At 43.7% G+C, this 15,456-nt stretch overlaps 1 protein-coding gene across 6 annotated transcripts in view; it reads right to left on the reverse strand.

Moving 5' to 3' along the window:
• The window catches only part of MBOAT1 (membrane bound O-acyltransferase domain containing 1), a 108,180-nt gene that overhangs the window by 41,081 nt on the left and 51,643 nt on the right, over positions 1 to 15,456 (reverse strand). For 5 of the 6 annotated variants that reach the window (XR_006266057.1, XR_006266056.1, XM_043449949.1 and 2 more), the window contains exon 2: positions 22 to 117. Coding sequence is in view for 4 of the 6 variants with exons in the window: in XM_043449949.1 (XP_043305884.1) it covers positions 22 to 117 (96 nt within the window). In the remaining 2 variants the exon portion in view is untranslated. Of the gene's footprint in view, positions 1 to 21; positions 118 to 5,969; positions 6,048 to 6,923; positions 7,070 to 15,456 lie in introns of all 6 variants that reach the window. The other variant, XM_043449947.1, reaches the window with a different exon arrangement.

Raw genomic sequence — 15,456 nt, forward strand, 5'->3', positions numbered from 1 at the left:
AACGCAAATGAAGATACTCACCCAGAAAAATCTGTAGTGAGAATTCCGTAGTGGAAGATGTAGATTCGACTGATGTGGCAGATTGTAAGGTAGCCCATCGCTACAAAAAAGGAGTATCTGCAACCAAAAACACCGAGGATCAGATCATTGTGCATGCACTCAGTCGACTTTCTCTTCTTTCTCTCCCTCACCCCCCACATGCGATTGGCCACAAAGTCCTATCCGGCCCACCTCCCTCCCCAGCACATCCCTGCTCCTCACTTGCACACCCACGGCTCTCGGCCCTTCATCTTTTCTCATCTGGGCCACTGCAGCCGTTCTCAACTCGGGCAGCAAGACGGAATCACCTGGGGAGTAACTGGCCCCACCCCCGGATATTCTGATTTCATTGATAAGGGTGCATCTGGCAGGTGTCAGCTCCAACATGCAGCCAGCGCTGCGAACCGCGGACCTGTAAGGTCCTGCACTCAGATCCTCCTCTTCCCAAACCATCCTGTTTACACAACGATCTTCCTAAAATACAAATCGTCCTATTGCCAACCACTCCCTTCCTGAAACACTTTGTTCCCTTGGCTTCCATGCTCCTTGTTTCCTTCCCAGGCTCTTGCTCAGCGAATCTTCCTCCCCCCTACTCCTTAGGTCTCAGCAGTCCCAGTGCTCCGCCCAGGACCCTCCCTGCTGATGCCCGAGGCTCCAATTTCCACTTTCTCCTGTTCACTCCCCGGCCTCCTTCAGAGGATCATCCTATAGCATAAACCAGCAAGGTACACACACACACACACACACACACACGCATGCCATTAAAAACATTCATCAACTTGAACATATAAAGATATGTGATAATCTGATTAACCACCGTCTCCCTTACAAGCCTGAAAGTCCCATGAAAGTAAGGATGGTCATGTGTGTTTCATTCACCACTAGCTGCTACTGTTGCCAGTGTTGAATGAACACACAATAAATGAATGTTTTTTGACTTAAAAGTCGCAGGGGTCAATCCCTGATTCAGGAAGATCCCACATGCCACTGGACAACTAAGCCCAAGCACCACAACTACTGAAGCCCACGTGCCCTAGAGCACATGCTCCATAGCAAGAGAAGCCAAATGTACCACAACTAGAGAGCAGCCCTCACTGTCTGCAACGAGAGAAAGCCTGGGCACAGCAACAAAGACCCAGCACAGCCATAGATAAATAAATAGAGCCGTTTAAAAAAAAAAATTCTCGCTCACCCACCCCATCCCTACTCCCTACTGTCTAATCACATCAAAACTCCTGAATACAGCATTCAAGGTGCTTCACATGCTAAGCTCTACCTTAGCAGTTCCGAACTTTCTGGATCATGTTCCATGTCCATCATGTGCTAAACCACACCAGACTGCTCCCTTCCCACAATTAAATCCTGAATTTTCAGGCCAGATTTCTTTCTCCTTCCTCTGCCTGCAACTCTTTGCTCCCTCCTGTGGTCTGTCTGGACACAAATTATCTGATATGGCTGAGCTCTAATGTTACCTAGCATAGTCTTGCTCCATCCACCCCACCCCAACTCCTAACACAATTCACTACTCAACTGCCTGTGTTTCCCCAGTGCCACATGCTAACATATATCATCATAACATTAAAATTACACGTCTGTATCTGTTTCCCCAATTCATTGTGACCTTGAGCACCCAAACTCTTGGCCACCGAGTGGTTCACTTAACTATTAGTTGAAATGAACTAAACTGAGAACATTAAACATCTTGGAAGAAAAGTTATGGCCAATCTAGACAGCATATTAAAAAGCAGAGACATTACTTTGCTGATAAAGATCCATACAGTCAAACCTATGGTTTTTGCCGTAGTCATGCATGGATGTGAGAGCTGGACCATAAAGAAAGCTGAGTGCCAAAGAATTGATGCTTCTGAACTGTGGTGTTGAAGACGACTCTTGAGAGTCCCTTGGACTGCAAAGAGATCCAACCAGTCAATCCTAAAGGAAATCATTGGAAGGACTGATGTTGAAGCTGAAACTCCAATACTTTGGCCACTTGATGCGAAGAACTGACTCACTGAAAAAGACCCTCATGCTGGGAAAGATTGAAGGCAGGAGGAGAAGGGGATGACAGAGGATGAGATGGTTGGATGGCATCATCGACTCGCTGGACATAAGTCTGAGCAAGCTCTGGAAGTTGGTGATGGACAGGGAAGCCCGGCGTGCTGCAGTCCATGGGGTCACGAAGAGTCAGGCACGACTGAGCGACTGAACAGAACTGAACTGAATGGTTCAGGAGCCCATCAAAAACAGACATAAATTCACAAGGATGATTTTCAAGCAAATGTAATAAAACTGGGGAGATGTATATTCTAATACCGAATGATGTTGAAATTCACAAATTCACATTAAAATAACTCATGAAGCCTGGATCAACCTCAGGAATAGTAAAGAAGGGATAATAAACATTCATTTGGTAGCAAGGGAAAGCAGGATGCTGAGCCAGATACAGTAAAGCATTCCACGACTTTAGCTCTCCTCATTATTTGCAAGCAAAGATGTTACCACACAGAAATGATTTTTCCCTCCCTTGGGTTCAACCGTAACCCTTTCCAGACCAAGAAGATGGTGCACAAAGCAAATGTTTAAGAAAAAACTCCCTTATGAGCTGAAGCACTAGAATGGAGTTAGACCTTTTCCCTCCAGTATCTGTTCCCCTTCCCAAGCCAGTTCACAAGGGTCAAGGCAGTAACAGAAAGAAGATTCGAGAGACTTTTCCAGAATCCTTTCAAATCAAAAGGAGCTACACCCACGCCTTCCCAGGACCCCTCACCCAGAGAGAAAACCAAGTTCAATTCAATTATTATAATACAACCCACCTACCAAGGGTGGGGCCAAGTACTGAGTCCCCAAACAATAGAGTAATACATTCATTTCCCCTGAGAAGTCTGAATCCAGGAGCAGCAGACAGAGCATGTATTCTGGGCACAGACCAACATGAGTTCAAATCCGAGCACTGGCCAAACTCATCTGCAGGTGTGAGAAGTCAAGCTAGTCGTTATTTTAGGAAGGAAGGGTGTGGTAGAGATTGGAACTTGAGTGACGGTAACACAATCCTCACTGACCTTCGTGGCAGTTGCAGGGGCGTATTCACTTTGTGAAAACTCACTGAACTGCAGAGATATTTGTACACCTGAGGCTTTCCAGGTGGAAAGAATCCACCTGCAGGAGACACAAGCCATGCGGGTTTGATCCCTGGGTTGGAAAGATACCCTGGAGTAAGAAATGGCAACCAACTCCAGTATTCTTGCCTGGGAAATTTCATGGACAGAGGAGCCTGGAGGGCTAACTAAGGAGCCAGACAGGACTGAATGACAGAGCACGTATACCCATTCACCTCTCTGAACTTTCATCAGATTTCATCTCAGGGGAAAAAAAAAATCTATATCCTATAGAGTTGTCCTAGAAAGAATATATTTGCCATAATGATAGGAAATACTAAATGTAACTGTATATTGATGTACTCAATAAGAGTTAATGTATCAAAATAATGAAACATATTTAAGAGAGCTTGGCCTCAAAAGTTGGTTAACTGCATCGCCAAGTTCCCACACGAGGCCTTCCATCCCAGGAGGTACTGTATTCTGTTCCAGTGGGTTCATATAAGGTAAGTGAACACCCGTGATTTTTGCCCAACAGAGTGGCCTGGGAAGGAAACAGAATCGGTACTCCACGAACTCTCGAGATAAATCCTGAATAACAGGCAGCTCTGCAGTGGGTTAGGTCCACACGTCAGCAAGTACCAGTCTTTCCCCTCCTATTCCCAGCTGTGCGTAGAACACAACTCATAACTCAGGGGAAGGCAGAGGAAAACAATTCACAAAGAACCCAGCAATCTTGAAGCGAACTTATGCTCAAACCATCCCCTGGTGGCTCAGTGGTAAGGAATCCTCCTGCCAATGCAGGAGATGTGGGTTCAATCCCTGGATCGGGAAAATCCCCTGGAGTAGGAAATGGCAACCCACTCCAGTGTTCTTGCTGGGAAGTTCCATGGACAGAGGAGCTTGGCAGGCTACGGTCCATGAGGTCGCAAAGAATCAGACAAGACTCAGCAACTAAACAACAAATACCACAACAAACCCCACATCGCATAGGTGGGAAGCCCGACATGCAAAGAAGCCGCCTGGCTTTTCCAACCTCATGCTGCTGGAAACAGCCAGGTTTCCTGACTGACTCCTGCCTACTGTTCTTTCCCAGCAGCAAGAGGAAACAACTCCCCTCCACGGGGAAATGTGAACCACTCCTGCCTTCGGCAGGACTGGCAACCACACACGCACAGGAGGAGGAGACGAACTTGTTCTGGCTTTTTTTTCTCTCCAGTCTTATGACACGGCCCTCTGCCACCACAACGTTATCGTGAAGAAACAGTCGGAGCCTGCCTGTGAAGGGATCTCCCTACCAAGGCTGGAGGATCCCACTTCTGGCTGGAGACTAACACAGCAAGCCTGGAAATACAGCTGGACCCTCTGAAAGGTGGACCCCACCTCACCAGCGTCACACAGATGCAGGGAGAGCTGACAAATTACAGTTTGTGAGGTAGCTGGAAACCTGCTTTAGAGATGCGACACTTTTATTCATCATTTAATAGCTTCCAGTGTCAAGTGGAGGAAAAGCCACACATTTTTACCTCCCACTGAAAAAAAGGCATTTTGTCATAATATGAAGCATTTCCCAAATCCATTCTCAACAAATTATAGAAATACAGATTTCCTATTTCCCTTCTGAAGGAATGACTATCTCCTTTAAGGAAGACACTTAGCAGAGAGATGACTAGAATTCAAATTTCCCAAGTTCATTTGAATACGAAGTTCAATGACTATCCAAGTTAAAAGCAGGCAAAAATATTTTCCCTTGCAAACCAGAAATTTACTGGAAGTAATTACAAGACGATACACTAAAAAATTAAATTCCAATGCTTTTAAGAAAGAAAACTATTGTGCTAATAGTCTTAATCAAAGAGTTTTCCGAGGTTGAAATAAGGCGTCTGCTTTCCCAGAGAAGTCACCAAAAAGGAAGCCAACGAAGGGTGAATGTCTTTTCAAGTATATTCAGTCATTCATTCCATAAATATTTACTGAGTCTTTACTTGTGCCAGGTATTGTTCTAGGCTCTGAGGCTACAAAAGTGGAGAGAAAAGTCTTTGTTTTCACAGAGCTCACATTCCAGTGTTACTGAGAGGGTGAATTAATTCTGAGGTTTCAGAAAAACCACAGGAATCAGAGACAGTGCAAGACAGCCACTCCAGGTATTTTCCTGGATTGTCCAAGCATGCAAGCTTCAAGGTAAAATTAAATTACTTCTTCACTTTGAAGTCAAAATATAGTAAAGAATATTTCTTCCTTTTTTAACACTTCTTTGGGCATATTTAAAGTATCCAAAGTTTTGACACATGTCACACTCAGAAAATCAGAGCCAAGTTCAAGATAACAGACATATTCATCACCCCTCCCCAGGCTGCTTCACACCTTTTGTGATCCCTTTCACATCTCCCCGAGCCATCTCACTGCCAGTTACCCCAATCTGATTTCTGTCACTACAGATTAGTTTGCTTTTTTGAGAACAGAATTCATGAGATCTCCTTCATCCAGCACATTGATGTTGAGATTCATCCATGACATTGTGTGTAGCAATCATTCATTCCTTTTCATGGCTGAGTAGTATTCCATAATGTGACCACTTTCCAGGTTGGTGCCATGACAAATGAGGCTGCCTAATTCTGATAAACTCTCTTTCCCCTGAGTCCCAGTTTGCATCACAGTTTGCATCATCTCCAAAGACCCCCAGCATTTAAGGTTTTCCATCCCTCCCTTCAGATACCCCAGAGAACTTAGGATATACCACATGTGGCTAATGGAGAAGGCATCCCTTCATCCTGGAAACAGATTTTAAAGATCATGAAAAACCTCACCTTGGGTTGTTCATCCTCAGGGTCTTACCTGTGAATATTGGATATGCTTGCAGTGACCATGATTCCATAGCACATTAACACCAGCACAAAAAGATGCACAGAATACCTGCAGGATATCGTGGGGAGAAAGGGAGGACACCGAATGTATTTCCTATTATCATACCTCTTGGCGGTCTCCACCTCCACTCCCACCAAAAAGCAAGTGATCAGTCAACTCATGTTTATTTAAGAGAAAATAAATCAAGTATTTTCATTCTATGCAAGTAAGATACCTTGATAAGACACTAGGAAGTCATGACATAGACCTCCAACTGCAGAGAAGAGAGTTCTTTCTAACTTCAAAGTATCAAGACCAAAACTGAGCTGCCCCAGACACCATCACTTTGACCAGGGGGTGATTCAAAATACTCATCATCCTTTCTCAAATTTTCATTGGAGGAAGAGGAGCCATAAGCTACTACTCTGAACAAATTCCCTCAAGTTGGACTTCTAGAAATGTTCATTCCTGGAACTTCTTTCCTAAGAAGTGTCCCTTCCAGGGAACCTGCCCAGCTTACCTAGTAGAGAAAAGGCTTTCCCTGCTAAAGAAAGACACATTCCCATAGACGGGCCCTAAAACTATTCTTCTACTCTAAGTGCAGAATTAATGCCAGCATCTCTAGCAGTGATACAAGAAAAACACCAATAGCTATAACACTTAGGACAAGTTCCTTGCTGGGAAAATTTAACCTTAGAGCATTCCATTTACATGACCCTGGGTGAGATCAGCAGAAGTCTAATTTTAAGAAAAACTCACTGAATTAACTTCTATTAGAGTCAATTTATTGGTTTCAGTTTCTGGAAATTCCTGCAATATACCCATTATTTTACAATAATAGTAAATGTCATATTTTTTCTTCCTTAGTGTCTGGGAAATGCCAAGAGTATCTCCACAAAAACACTCAAATGATAAACATTTAGAATGTAGGAGGTTCATACTCACCAGCCAAAACAAAAGATGACAAAATAGATGCCAAAAATGGTGGCAAACGCATGCCGGACATCAGGACTGGTTTTACCAGGACTCAAGTAGAGGCGGAACCAGAAAGCAGCAAACAACGCAAAGAGCTGGCAGGCCACAAAATTCACCTATAAGGGGAAATGAGAATCAGAACCTTTACTGTTTGGCCTGTGTGTGAATTTTCTTTCCCTCCTTCTTTCAGATTCTACATCAAGATGCCTCTCAGACACGGATGTTTTGCTCAGTAGAGCATTCGTTTGGAGAAGGTTAAAAGATAACCATACCCTCATCTGGTAGAAGAAGTGATAAACCCAAAAGTTTCTTCTCCAATCCTTTGAGATGACGCAAAGTTGCTTTCCCACCGACAAACTGGAGATTTTTTTTTACCGGAAAGAGCCTTAGTTGACTGTGAGGTCACTTTGCTGAGCGTCTTCCCTTACCCCCAGCCCTTAGCATTATCCTAAGATAAAGAACATATTCTTTTTGAGAGGCAGATGAATCAAATCCTTGAGGCTTCCCTCACTGTGAAGTGAAAGTCGCTCAGTTGTGTCCAACTCTTTGCGACCCCGTGGACTACACAGGCCATGGAATTCTCCAGGCCAGAATACTGGAGTGGGTAGCCTTTCCCTTCCCCAGGGGATCTTCCCAACCCAGGGATCGAACCCAGGTCTCCCGCATTGCAGGCGGATTCTTTACCAGTTGAGCCATAAGGGAAGCCCAAGAATACTGGAGTGGGTAGCCTATCCTTTCTTCAGCGGATCTTCCTGACCCAGGAATTGAACCACGGTCTCCTGCATTGCAGGCAGATTCTTTACCAATTGAACTATCAAGGGAAGCCCTTTCCCTCACTGATACCTAAGAAATCAAATGCTTCTCCAAAACAATCATCAGCTGGTCTGGGGGGGCTTTTTTTAAGTTTTTTTTAATATGGACCATTTTTTTTTTAAGTATTTATTGAACTTATGATAATATTGCTTCTGCTTTATGTTTTGGTTTTTTGGCCCTGAGGTATGTGGGATCTTAGCTCCCCAACCAGGGATCGAACCTGCAACCCGCTGCAGGGAGTGAAGTCTTAACCAGAGAAGTCCCTCATCAGCTGTTTTTTGACTCTAATTTTTCTCATTTTAAATTAACAACAAATAAGAGCATTGCCCAAATCCAAGGGGGGTACCCCAAAGACCCTCAGAAAAAGAGACAGCCCTGCATTAAACTTTTTTTTTTTTTTGCATTAAACTTTTAATATCAAAACTCTCTAGTTATGCAAAATAGGTACCATATTTCCTCAGAAAAATCTCAATGACCTCTCTCTCAAAAATATTTTACCTGAAAGAAACTATAAAATATTTATAATTTCCTGATATCCTTAGGTATGCAGAGTACATCATGAGAAACACTGGGCTGGATGAAGCACAAGCTGCAATCAAGATTGCCAGGAAAAATATCAATAACCTCAGATATGCAGATGACACCACCCTTATGGCAGAAAGTGAAGAAGAACTAAAGAGCCTCTTGATGAAAGTGAAAGAGGAGAGTGAAAAAGTCAGCTTAAAACTCAACATTAAGAAAACTAAGATCGTGGCATCTAGTCCAATCACCTCATGGCAAATAGATGGGGAAACAGTGGAAACAGTGAGAGACTTTATTTTGGGGGGGCTCCAAAATCACTGCAGATGATGACTGCAGCCATGAAATTAAAAGACGCTTACTCCTTGGAAGGAAAGTTATGACCAACCTAGACAGCATATTAAAAAGCAGAGACATTACTTTGCCAACAAGGGTCCGTCCAGTCAAAGCTATGGTTTTTCCAGTAGTCATGTATGGATGTGAGAGTTGGACTATGAAGAAAGCTGAGTGCTGAAGAATTGATGCTTTTGAACTGTGGTACTGAAGAAGACCCTTGAGAATCCCTTGGACTGCAAGGAGATCCAACCAGTCCATTGTAAAGGAAATCAGCCCTGAATATTCACCGGAAGGACTGATGCTGAAACTCCAATACTTTGGCCACCTATGTGAAGAACTGACTCATTGGAAAAGACCCTGATGCTGGGAAAGACTGAAGGCAGGAGGAGAAGGGGACGACAGAGGATGAGATGGTTGAATGGCGTCACCAACTCAATGGTTTGAGTAAACTCCGGGAGTTGGTGATGGACAGGGAGGCCTGGCGTGCTGCGGTCCATGGGGTCACAAAGAGTCGGACACAACTGAGCAACTAAACTAAACTGAACTGATGATACCCTTAGGAAAGAGCAAGGGACTTAACACAAAATATATTGAAAGGTTTAACCATTAAATTAACCCTAGAAAAGTAATTTAGCCTTTTCAGAGTATTCAGAATGAAAACTGAAGTTTTCAGTTTTCTGTTTAGAAGTTTGCTTTTAGAAGGGATCAAGGATATAGTATCTGAATAGATCCTCAACTTCAGCCTTGACAGTTTTTCATGGTACAAAAAAACTGTGGCTGTTAGTGAAATTCATCAGGGTTATTATGCTCCATGGTAGGGCTGGAGGTAGGCGACATCAGCTCTACTCCAGCTTAACTATTTTGGTAATAAAAGAAAACAAGAATGCTCCTTATAATTCATAGGAAATACTCTTAAGAATTTTATTTTGAAGAATTGACTGTGCTGATTTTCCCCTCTATTTGGAGATCGCTCTCCACAAGTCTTTCCAAAAACATGTTCCCACTACCGTCCCACCCTTACTCTCTACCTTGAAAGACAGAGATGAGGTGAAGTTTGATCCTCTCTTGTGTGATTTGGTCGTATCTCTTTATAGACTAAATGTACAGCTAGCATCTCACACATAGGGACTTCCAGGCAGACCAGTGTTAAGATTTCACCTTCCAGTGCAGGGGGTGCGGGTTTGCTCCCTGGTCAGAGAGCTAAGATCCCACATGCCTCAGGGCCAAAAACCCAAAACATAAAACAGAAGCAATATTATAACAAATTCAATAAAGACTTTAAAAAATGGTCCACATCAAAAAAAAAAATCTTTAAAGAAAAAAACCTCATGCACACACAAATAGAAAAATAACTGTCTCAGCAAGGTTCTGAATGTAAAGGAACTAGCAGCTAGAAAGTCAAAGTTACGATCATCTGTAGGTGGTCAATCACACGTTCCTTCCTTCTCTCAGTCCAGCCCACAGTGGAATGTAGTGACTCAGAAGTGCAAACAAGGAGAAATCTGCTCCATTCTTTCTGGCTGGCCAGTAATCACTGAGCATCCCTGGCCATGAGGAGTGATTCAGAAAGGCTACCCACTCCAGTATTCTGGCCCAGAGAATTCCACGGACCGTATAGTCCATGGGGTCGCAGAGAGTCGGACACGACTGAGTGACTTTCACTCACACTCAGGGGCTAGAACAAGCAGTTCTCACAAGTATGGCTTCAGCCCAGCAGCCTCACCTGTGTTAGAAGCACACACTCTCGGGCCCCACCCCTGGCCTATTAGCTATGTCCAGGGTGGGCCCAGCAATCTGCATTTATCACACCCCCCGAGAGACTGCACACTCAAGCTTAAGAGCCACTGGGCTAGAGGAGAAAGGAGGCATGATCTCTGCCTGCAGGAGCTTATAGTCTGCCTGGCAACAGAACACAGATAACCCACAAGTAATTGTAAAATGACATTAACGCTGTGTGCCCTTTACACCCAAAGTAAATGAGAAGTTCACGGTTAAGGAGGGATGCGACTCAGATGGACAATCAGGAAATAAATGAAAATTGAGGAATGTTAGGAACATTTAAAAATACTGTTGCCTAGGCCCTCTCCTCAAGCATTCTGATGTAACTGGCCTGGCAACAGGACTTTTCAAAGCATTCAGGTGATTCTTCTATGCAGGCAGGATGGATACAACTTGGTTTAGAAGAATAGAGTCCTACAGAGGCACCCATTATGAGCTCGACTTTTCCAGAATGAAAAACACAGGATAGGGAGGTTGGACTGTGCAAGTTATGGGCAAGGATGAAGTGAAATAGATTTAATAGTGATCAAAGCCTGCATCCATCACTCAGCCAACCCCAAGTCTCCTGAGCTGGGCTGGTTGTCTTCAAGACCCCTCTAAACCTATCGTCAAGGAACAGCAGGCCTCACTTTAGGAAAATCACATCTGACTTTGTTACCCTAGGGACTGAAAATGAGAAAAAGACGACTCACTTGGCCATGGGAGCAATCTGCTATTTTTTTATAATAGTCACCATAATATCATGTGTAACCAACAGAATGCCCTCGTTCTGCCACTAAAAGGTCAACTGGGTGGACTTAGGTAATTCATGGGTTAATTTCACAAACATTTACTGATTGACTCCATACATAGGATACTGGGGACAGTGAGCAAGACATTGTCATTACCCTCAACTCAAGAAGAGGAAACTTTCATGCTCTGGGTTTCAATTCCTTTTGAAGTGGTCTTCCATGCCTAATGGATTCTGATTCCACATCTAACCAGAATCTTTTCCCTGAACTGTTGGTGCCCAAATGCAACACTTCACTATGGATTAAAAGTTTCCCCCCTGGACACAAACACAACCCACCCCTCCACCTTCTTCCCAGCAGTGAGTCTCTAGCCAACCCTCAGATGGCTAGCTGAGGGTTCCAGGGCGAACTATTCTAAGGCGAAACTGAAAACACACAATGGCAGCACTTAGTTCTAGCAGGAAGGTTCTAGCAGAATTGCTTTTCAATTACTAGAGGTACATCCTAAAAGGTACATGCTGAACCACAATTAGATACCACTTCACACCCATTAGGATGGTGATTATTTTAAAAACAAAATAATGAGCATTGGCAAGGATTTAGAGAAATTAGAACCCTTGTACACTGCTGGTGGGAATCGAAAATGGTACCGTTGCTATGGAAAACAGTATGGTGGTTCTTCAAAAAATTATAATACAGCAATTCCACTTTTGGGTGTATACCCAAAAGAACTGAAAGCAGGGTCCTGAAGAGATATCTGCCCACTAGGTTTAGAGCAGCATTATTCACAACAGTCAAAAGACAGAAACAACCCAAATGTTTATCAACAGATGAATGGATAAGCAAAATGTGGTATAAATACACACAATGGAATATTGTTCAACCTTGAAATGGGGGAAATTCTGACACATGCTACAACACAGATGAACCCTGAAGATATTATCCTAGGTGAAATAATCCAGACACAGAAGGACAAATATCTGATTCCACTTATATAAGGTACCAGGCTTCCCTCATAGATCAGCTGAGAAAGAATCCACCTGCAATGCGTGAGACCTGGCTTTGATCCCTAGGTTGGGAAGATGCCCTGGAGAAGGGAAAGGCTACCCACTCCAGTATTCTAGCCTGGAGAATGCCATGGACTGTGTAGTCCATGGGGTCGTAAAGAGTTGGACATGACTGAGCGACTTTCACTTCACTTCATATGAGGTACCTAGAAAAATAAAATTTATCAAGACTGAAAGCAGAGTGGTGCTTGCCAGGGACTGAGGGGTGGAGAGAATAGGATTATTACTCAATGGGTATGGAGTTTCAGTTTTACAAGATGAAGAGAGTTCTGGAGACGGATGATTTGGTAATAGTTGCATGACAAGAGTGAGTGTACTTACTGCCGCTAAATTGTACTACATGCTTTAAAACGGGAAACCTTGTATCTTGTATACTTTACTACAGTTTTAAAAATATACACAGGCTGGAGCACGATATCCATTTCTTTGTGTTTCCTAGTTTATATTAATACTGGTAGTTGGTAGGTATTTGGTAGTTGGTATTTCTGCAGCCAAGAGTAGCTATCTGACAGCAACTGATATACAAACATTATTAGATCTCTGCTCCTTTCCTCTCTGAAGGGCTAACAAAACTGGACATTATATTTTACATATATATATGTTACATTTCAGAAATAAATCCACAAAGGGGTTTGACTTAATCTATGGGATCTACTTCCAAATAATCTTAAAGGGAGGGAGAATGGAGTGAGTATAAGTCAGTGGCCCCCAACTCGGGATGGTGTGTCCCCAGGGGACACTTCCTGTTGTCATAACCAGAAAGTGGGGAGGGGTGTAGTGCTACTGGCATAGTAGGTGGAGGCCAGGGATCCTGCTAAATATCCTACAAGTCACAGGACAGCCTCCCATCCAAAGACTCTTCCAGTCTAAAATGTCAACACCGCCAAGGTGAAGAACCCCTGGTATTGATGAAACAAGGCTGGCCATGAGTTTAAAACCACTGAGGCAGCGTGTTAGGCACATGAAAAGTTTGCTCTCCTGTTATCTCCACATTCACCTTTATGTTTAACCTTTTTCATAATAAATATGTTTTTAAAATGACACAGCTCCGGGACTTCCCTGGTGATCCAGTGGCTAAAACGCTGTGCTCCCAGCGCAGGGGGTCTGGGTTCAACCCCTGGTCAGGGAGCTAGACCCCACATCCCACAATGAAGACCCTGTGTTGCAACCAAGATCCGTCACAGCCAAATAAATTAAAAAAATATTTTAAAAAATAACACAACTCTGGAAGACAAGTCACTGACCTGAGATAATACAAATTTTAAACCCTAGTGATTCCAAGTAGTTGAAATGAAGGTTTCTTTATCCTCATCAGAGGAACAGCTAAGTTAGTGAGGAAATACATATTAATATAGGAACAAACCAAAACAGTAAAGGGATGATGCCTTCCTAAATAGGAAAAGAACCACCTTTTATGAAATGATCAAACTCCTGAAAGAAGAAAGCCAAAATTGTCACAAATACAAGAGAAAAGGATTCCCCTTCAATTATAATCAAATTAAGTACTTATCACCTCCCAGTCCCTGACCAGAAATAGAACCAGGGCTTCCTTCCCTGATGGCTCAGTGGTAAAGAATCCGCCTGCCAATGGAGACACGAGTTTGATCCTTGGGTTGGGAAGATCTCCTGGACTAGGAAATGGCAACCCACTCCAGTATTCTTGCCTGGAGAATTCCACGGACAAAGGAGCCTGGTGGGTTTGTGGGCTACAGTCCATGGGGTCACAAGAGTCAAACACGACTTAGAGACTCAACAACAGTCTACTGGGCTGCAAGACCTGGCTTCACCACTCACAGGTTGAAGAGTTACAAAGCTCATTTCGTCTTGGCTCCTAGTGCGTGTGGTAGAGGTAATAACAGCAGTACTAGGGACTTCTCCATTGGTCCAGTGGTTAAAACTCCAAGCTCCCAATGCAGGGTTCAATCCCTGGTCAGGGAACTAAGATCCCTCATGCCATGTGGTATGGACAAAAAAAAAAAAAAAGAATAGTGGTAGTCCTTCTCAAGTTGTTTTATGGACTAAATAAGTTAATTTAGAAGATCACTCAAAACAGTCCTGGCACTGACAAGTACTTGCTCTTAATATTATTCTATATCCACTAAATTAACACAGGAGGAGAAGGAGGCAACAGAGAATGAGATGGTTGGATGGCATTACTGACTCAATAGACATGAGTTTGAGCAAACTCCAGGAGACAGTGAAGGACAGGGAAGCCTGGTGCCCTGCAGTCCATGGCATCACAAAGAGCTAGACACACCTTAGCGAGTGAACAACAATGACAACACACAAACTGTGTGTTCGATAAACTTAATACGCAGTCACCAGTTAAGTCACAGCACTTAACTGCTGTGTTGTTAAGAACTGGCTTCCCCAGTCTCCTCACTGTTGCCCTTGGACTGATTCCCTTTCCCACCCATCATTCAAGCAGCTGCCCAAGTCCTCCACATTCCTTTCTTCCCCAGGGACAGGCCATGCAGCCTAGGGTGAGAGAGGCAATCCCTGGGTTTTCCAGTTCCTGAGTAGAGTTTTCTAAACCTAAAGCAGAGATAAATCTGAAAGTCAAAGCAGTCTCCAGAAACATAGGAAAGTTTTTCTTTTTCCTTTTTAATTCTGAAAGCTTATCTTCATAGCTCAAGAGCAAAAGTGAAGAATTTAAAGCATGGAGTTTCACCCTAATCCCAGAGGAGAGAAAAGCTCTTTAATGATATGAGAGCTATTTTTCGGCACAAAAGTTGATAAAAATGTTTGGCCAGCAGACTGAAGGAGAGATTCCATGGGGTAGAACTAGCACTTGGGGCTTCCCCAGTGGCTCAGCAGTAAAGAATCTGCCTGTAATGCAGGAGCTTCAGGTTCAATCCCCGGGTCAAGAAGATCCCATGGAGGAGGGCATGTCAACGCGCTCCAGTATTCTCGCCTGAAGAATCCCATGGGCAGAGGAGCCTGGTGGGCTACAGTCCACAGAGTTGGACACGACTGAAGTGACTTAGCACAGAACCACACAAGACCAGCACTTAAGACACCGGGACAAAAGGGTAAAAGGAAAGATGCTCAGACCATTAAGTGGATGGGATGCCTAGAAAAGTCTAGAGGAAGGATGCAGATATCACAGTAGACAAGATGGTTGCCTGGCTTCTCAGAATGCAGCCGGGGGAGATGGCCAACTGTATAAAGAAGCACTCTAGAGGAACACAAAGATGGAGAGGCCAGCAAAGTCCCAATGGCACCGGGACCCGATGCCCACCAAGAGCACAAAAGTCT

This window comes from Cervus canadensis, chromosome 28, assembly GCF_019320065.1.
Source record: "Cervus canadensis isolate Bull #8, Minnesota chromosome 28, ASM1932006v1, whole genome shotgun sequence".
NCBI classification, from domain to species: Eukaryota; Metazoa; Chordata; class Mammalia; order Artiodactyla; family Cervidae; genus Cervus; species Cervus canadensis.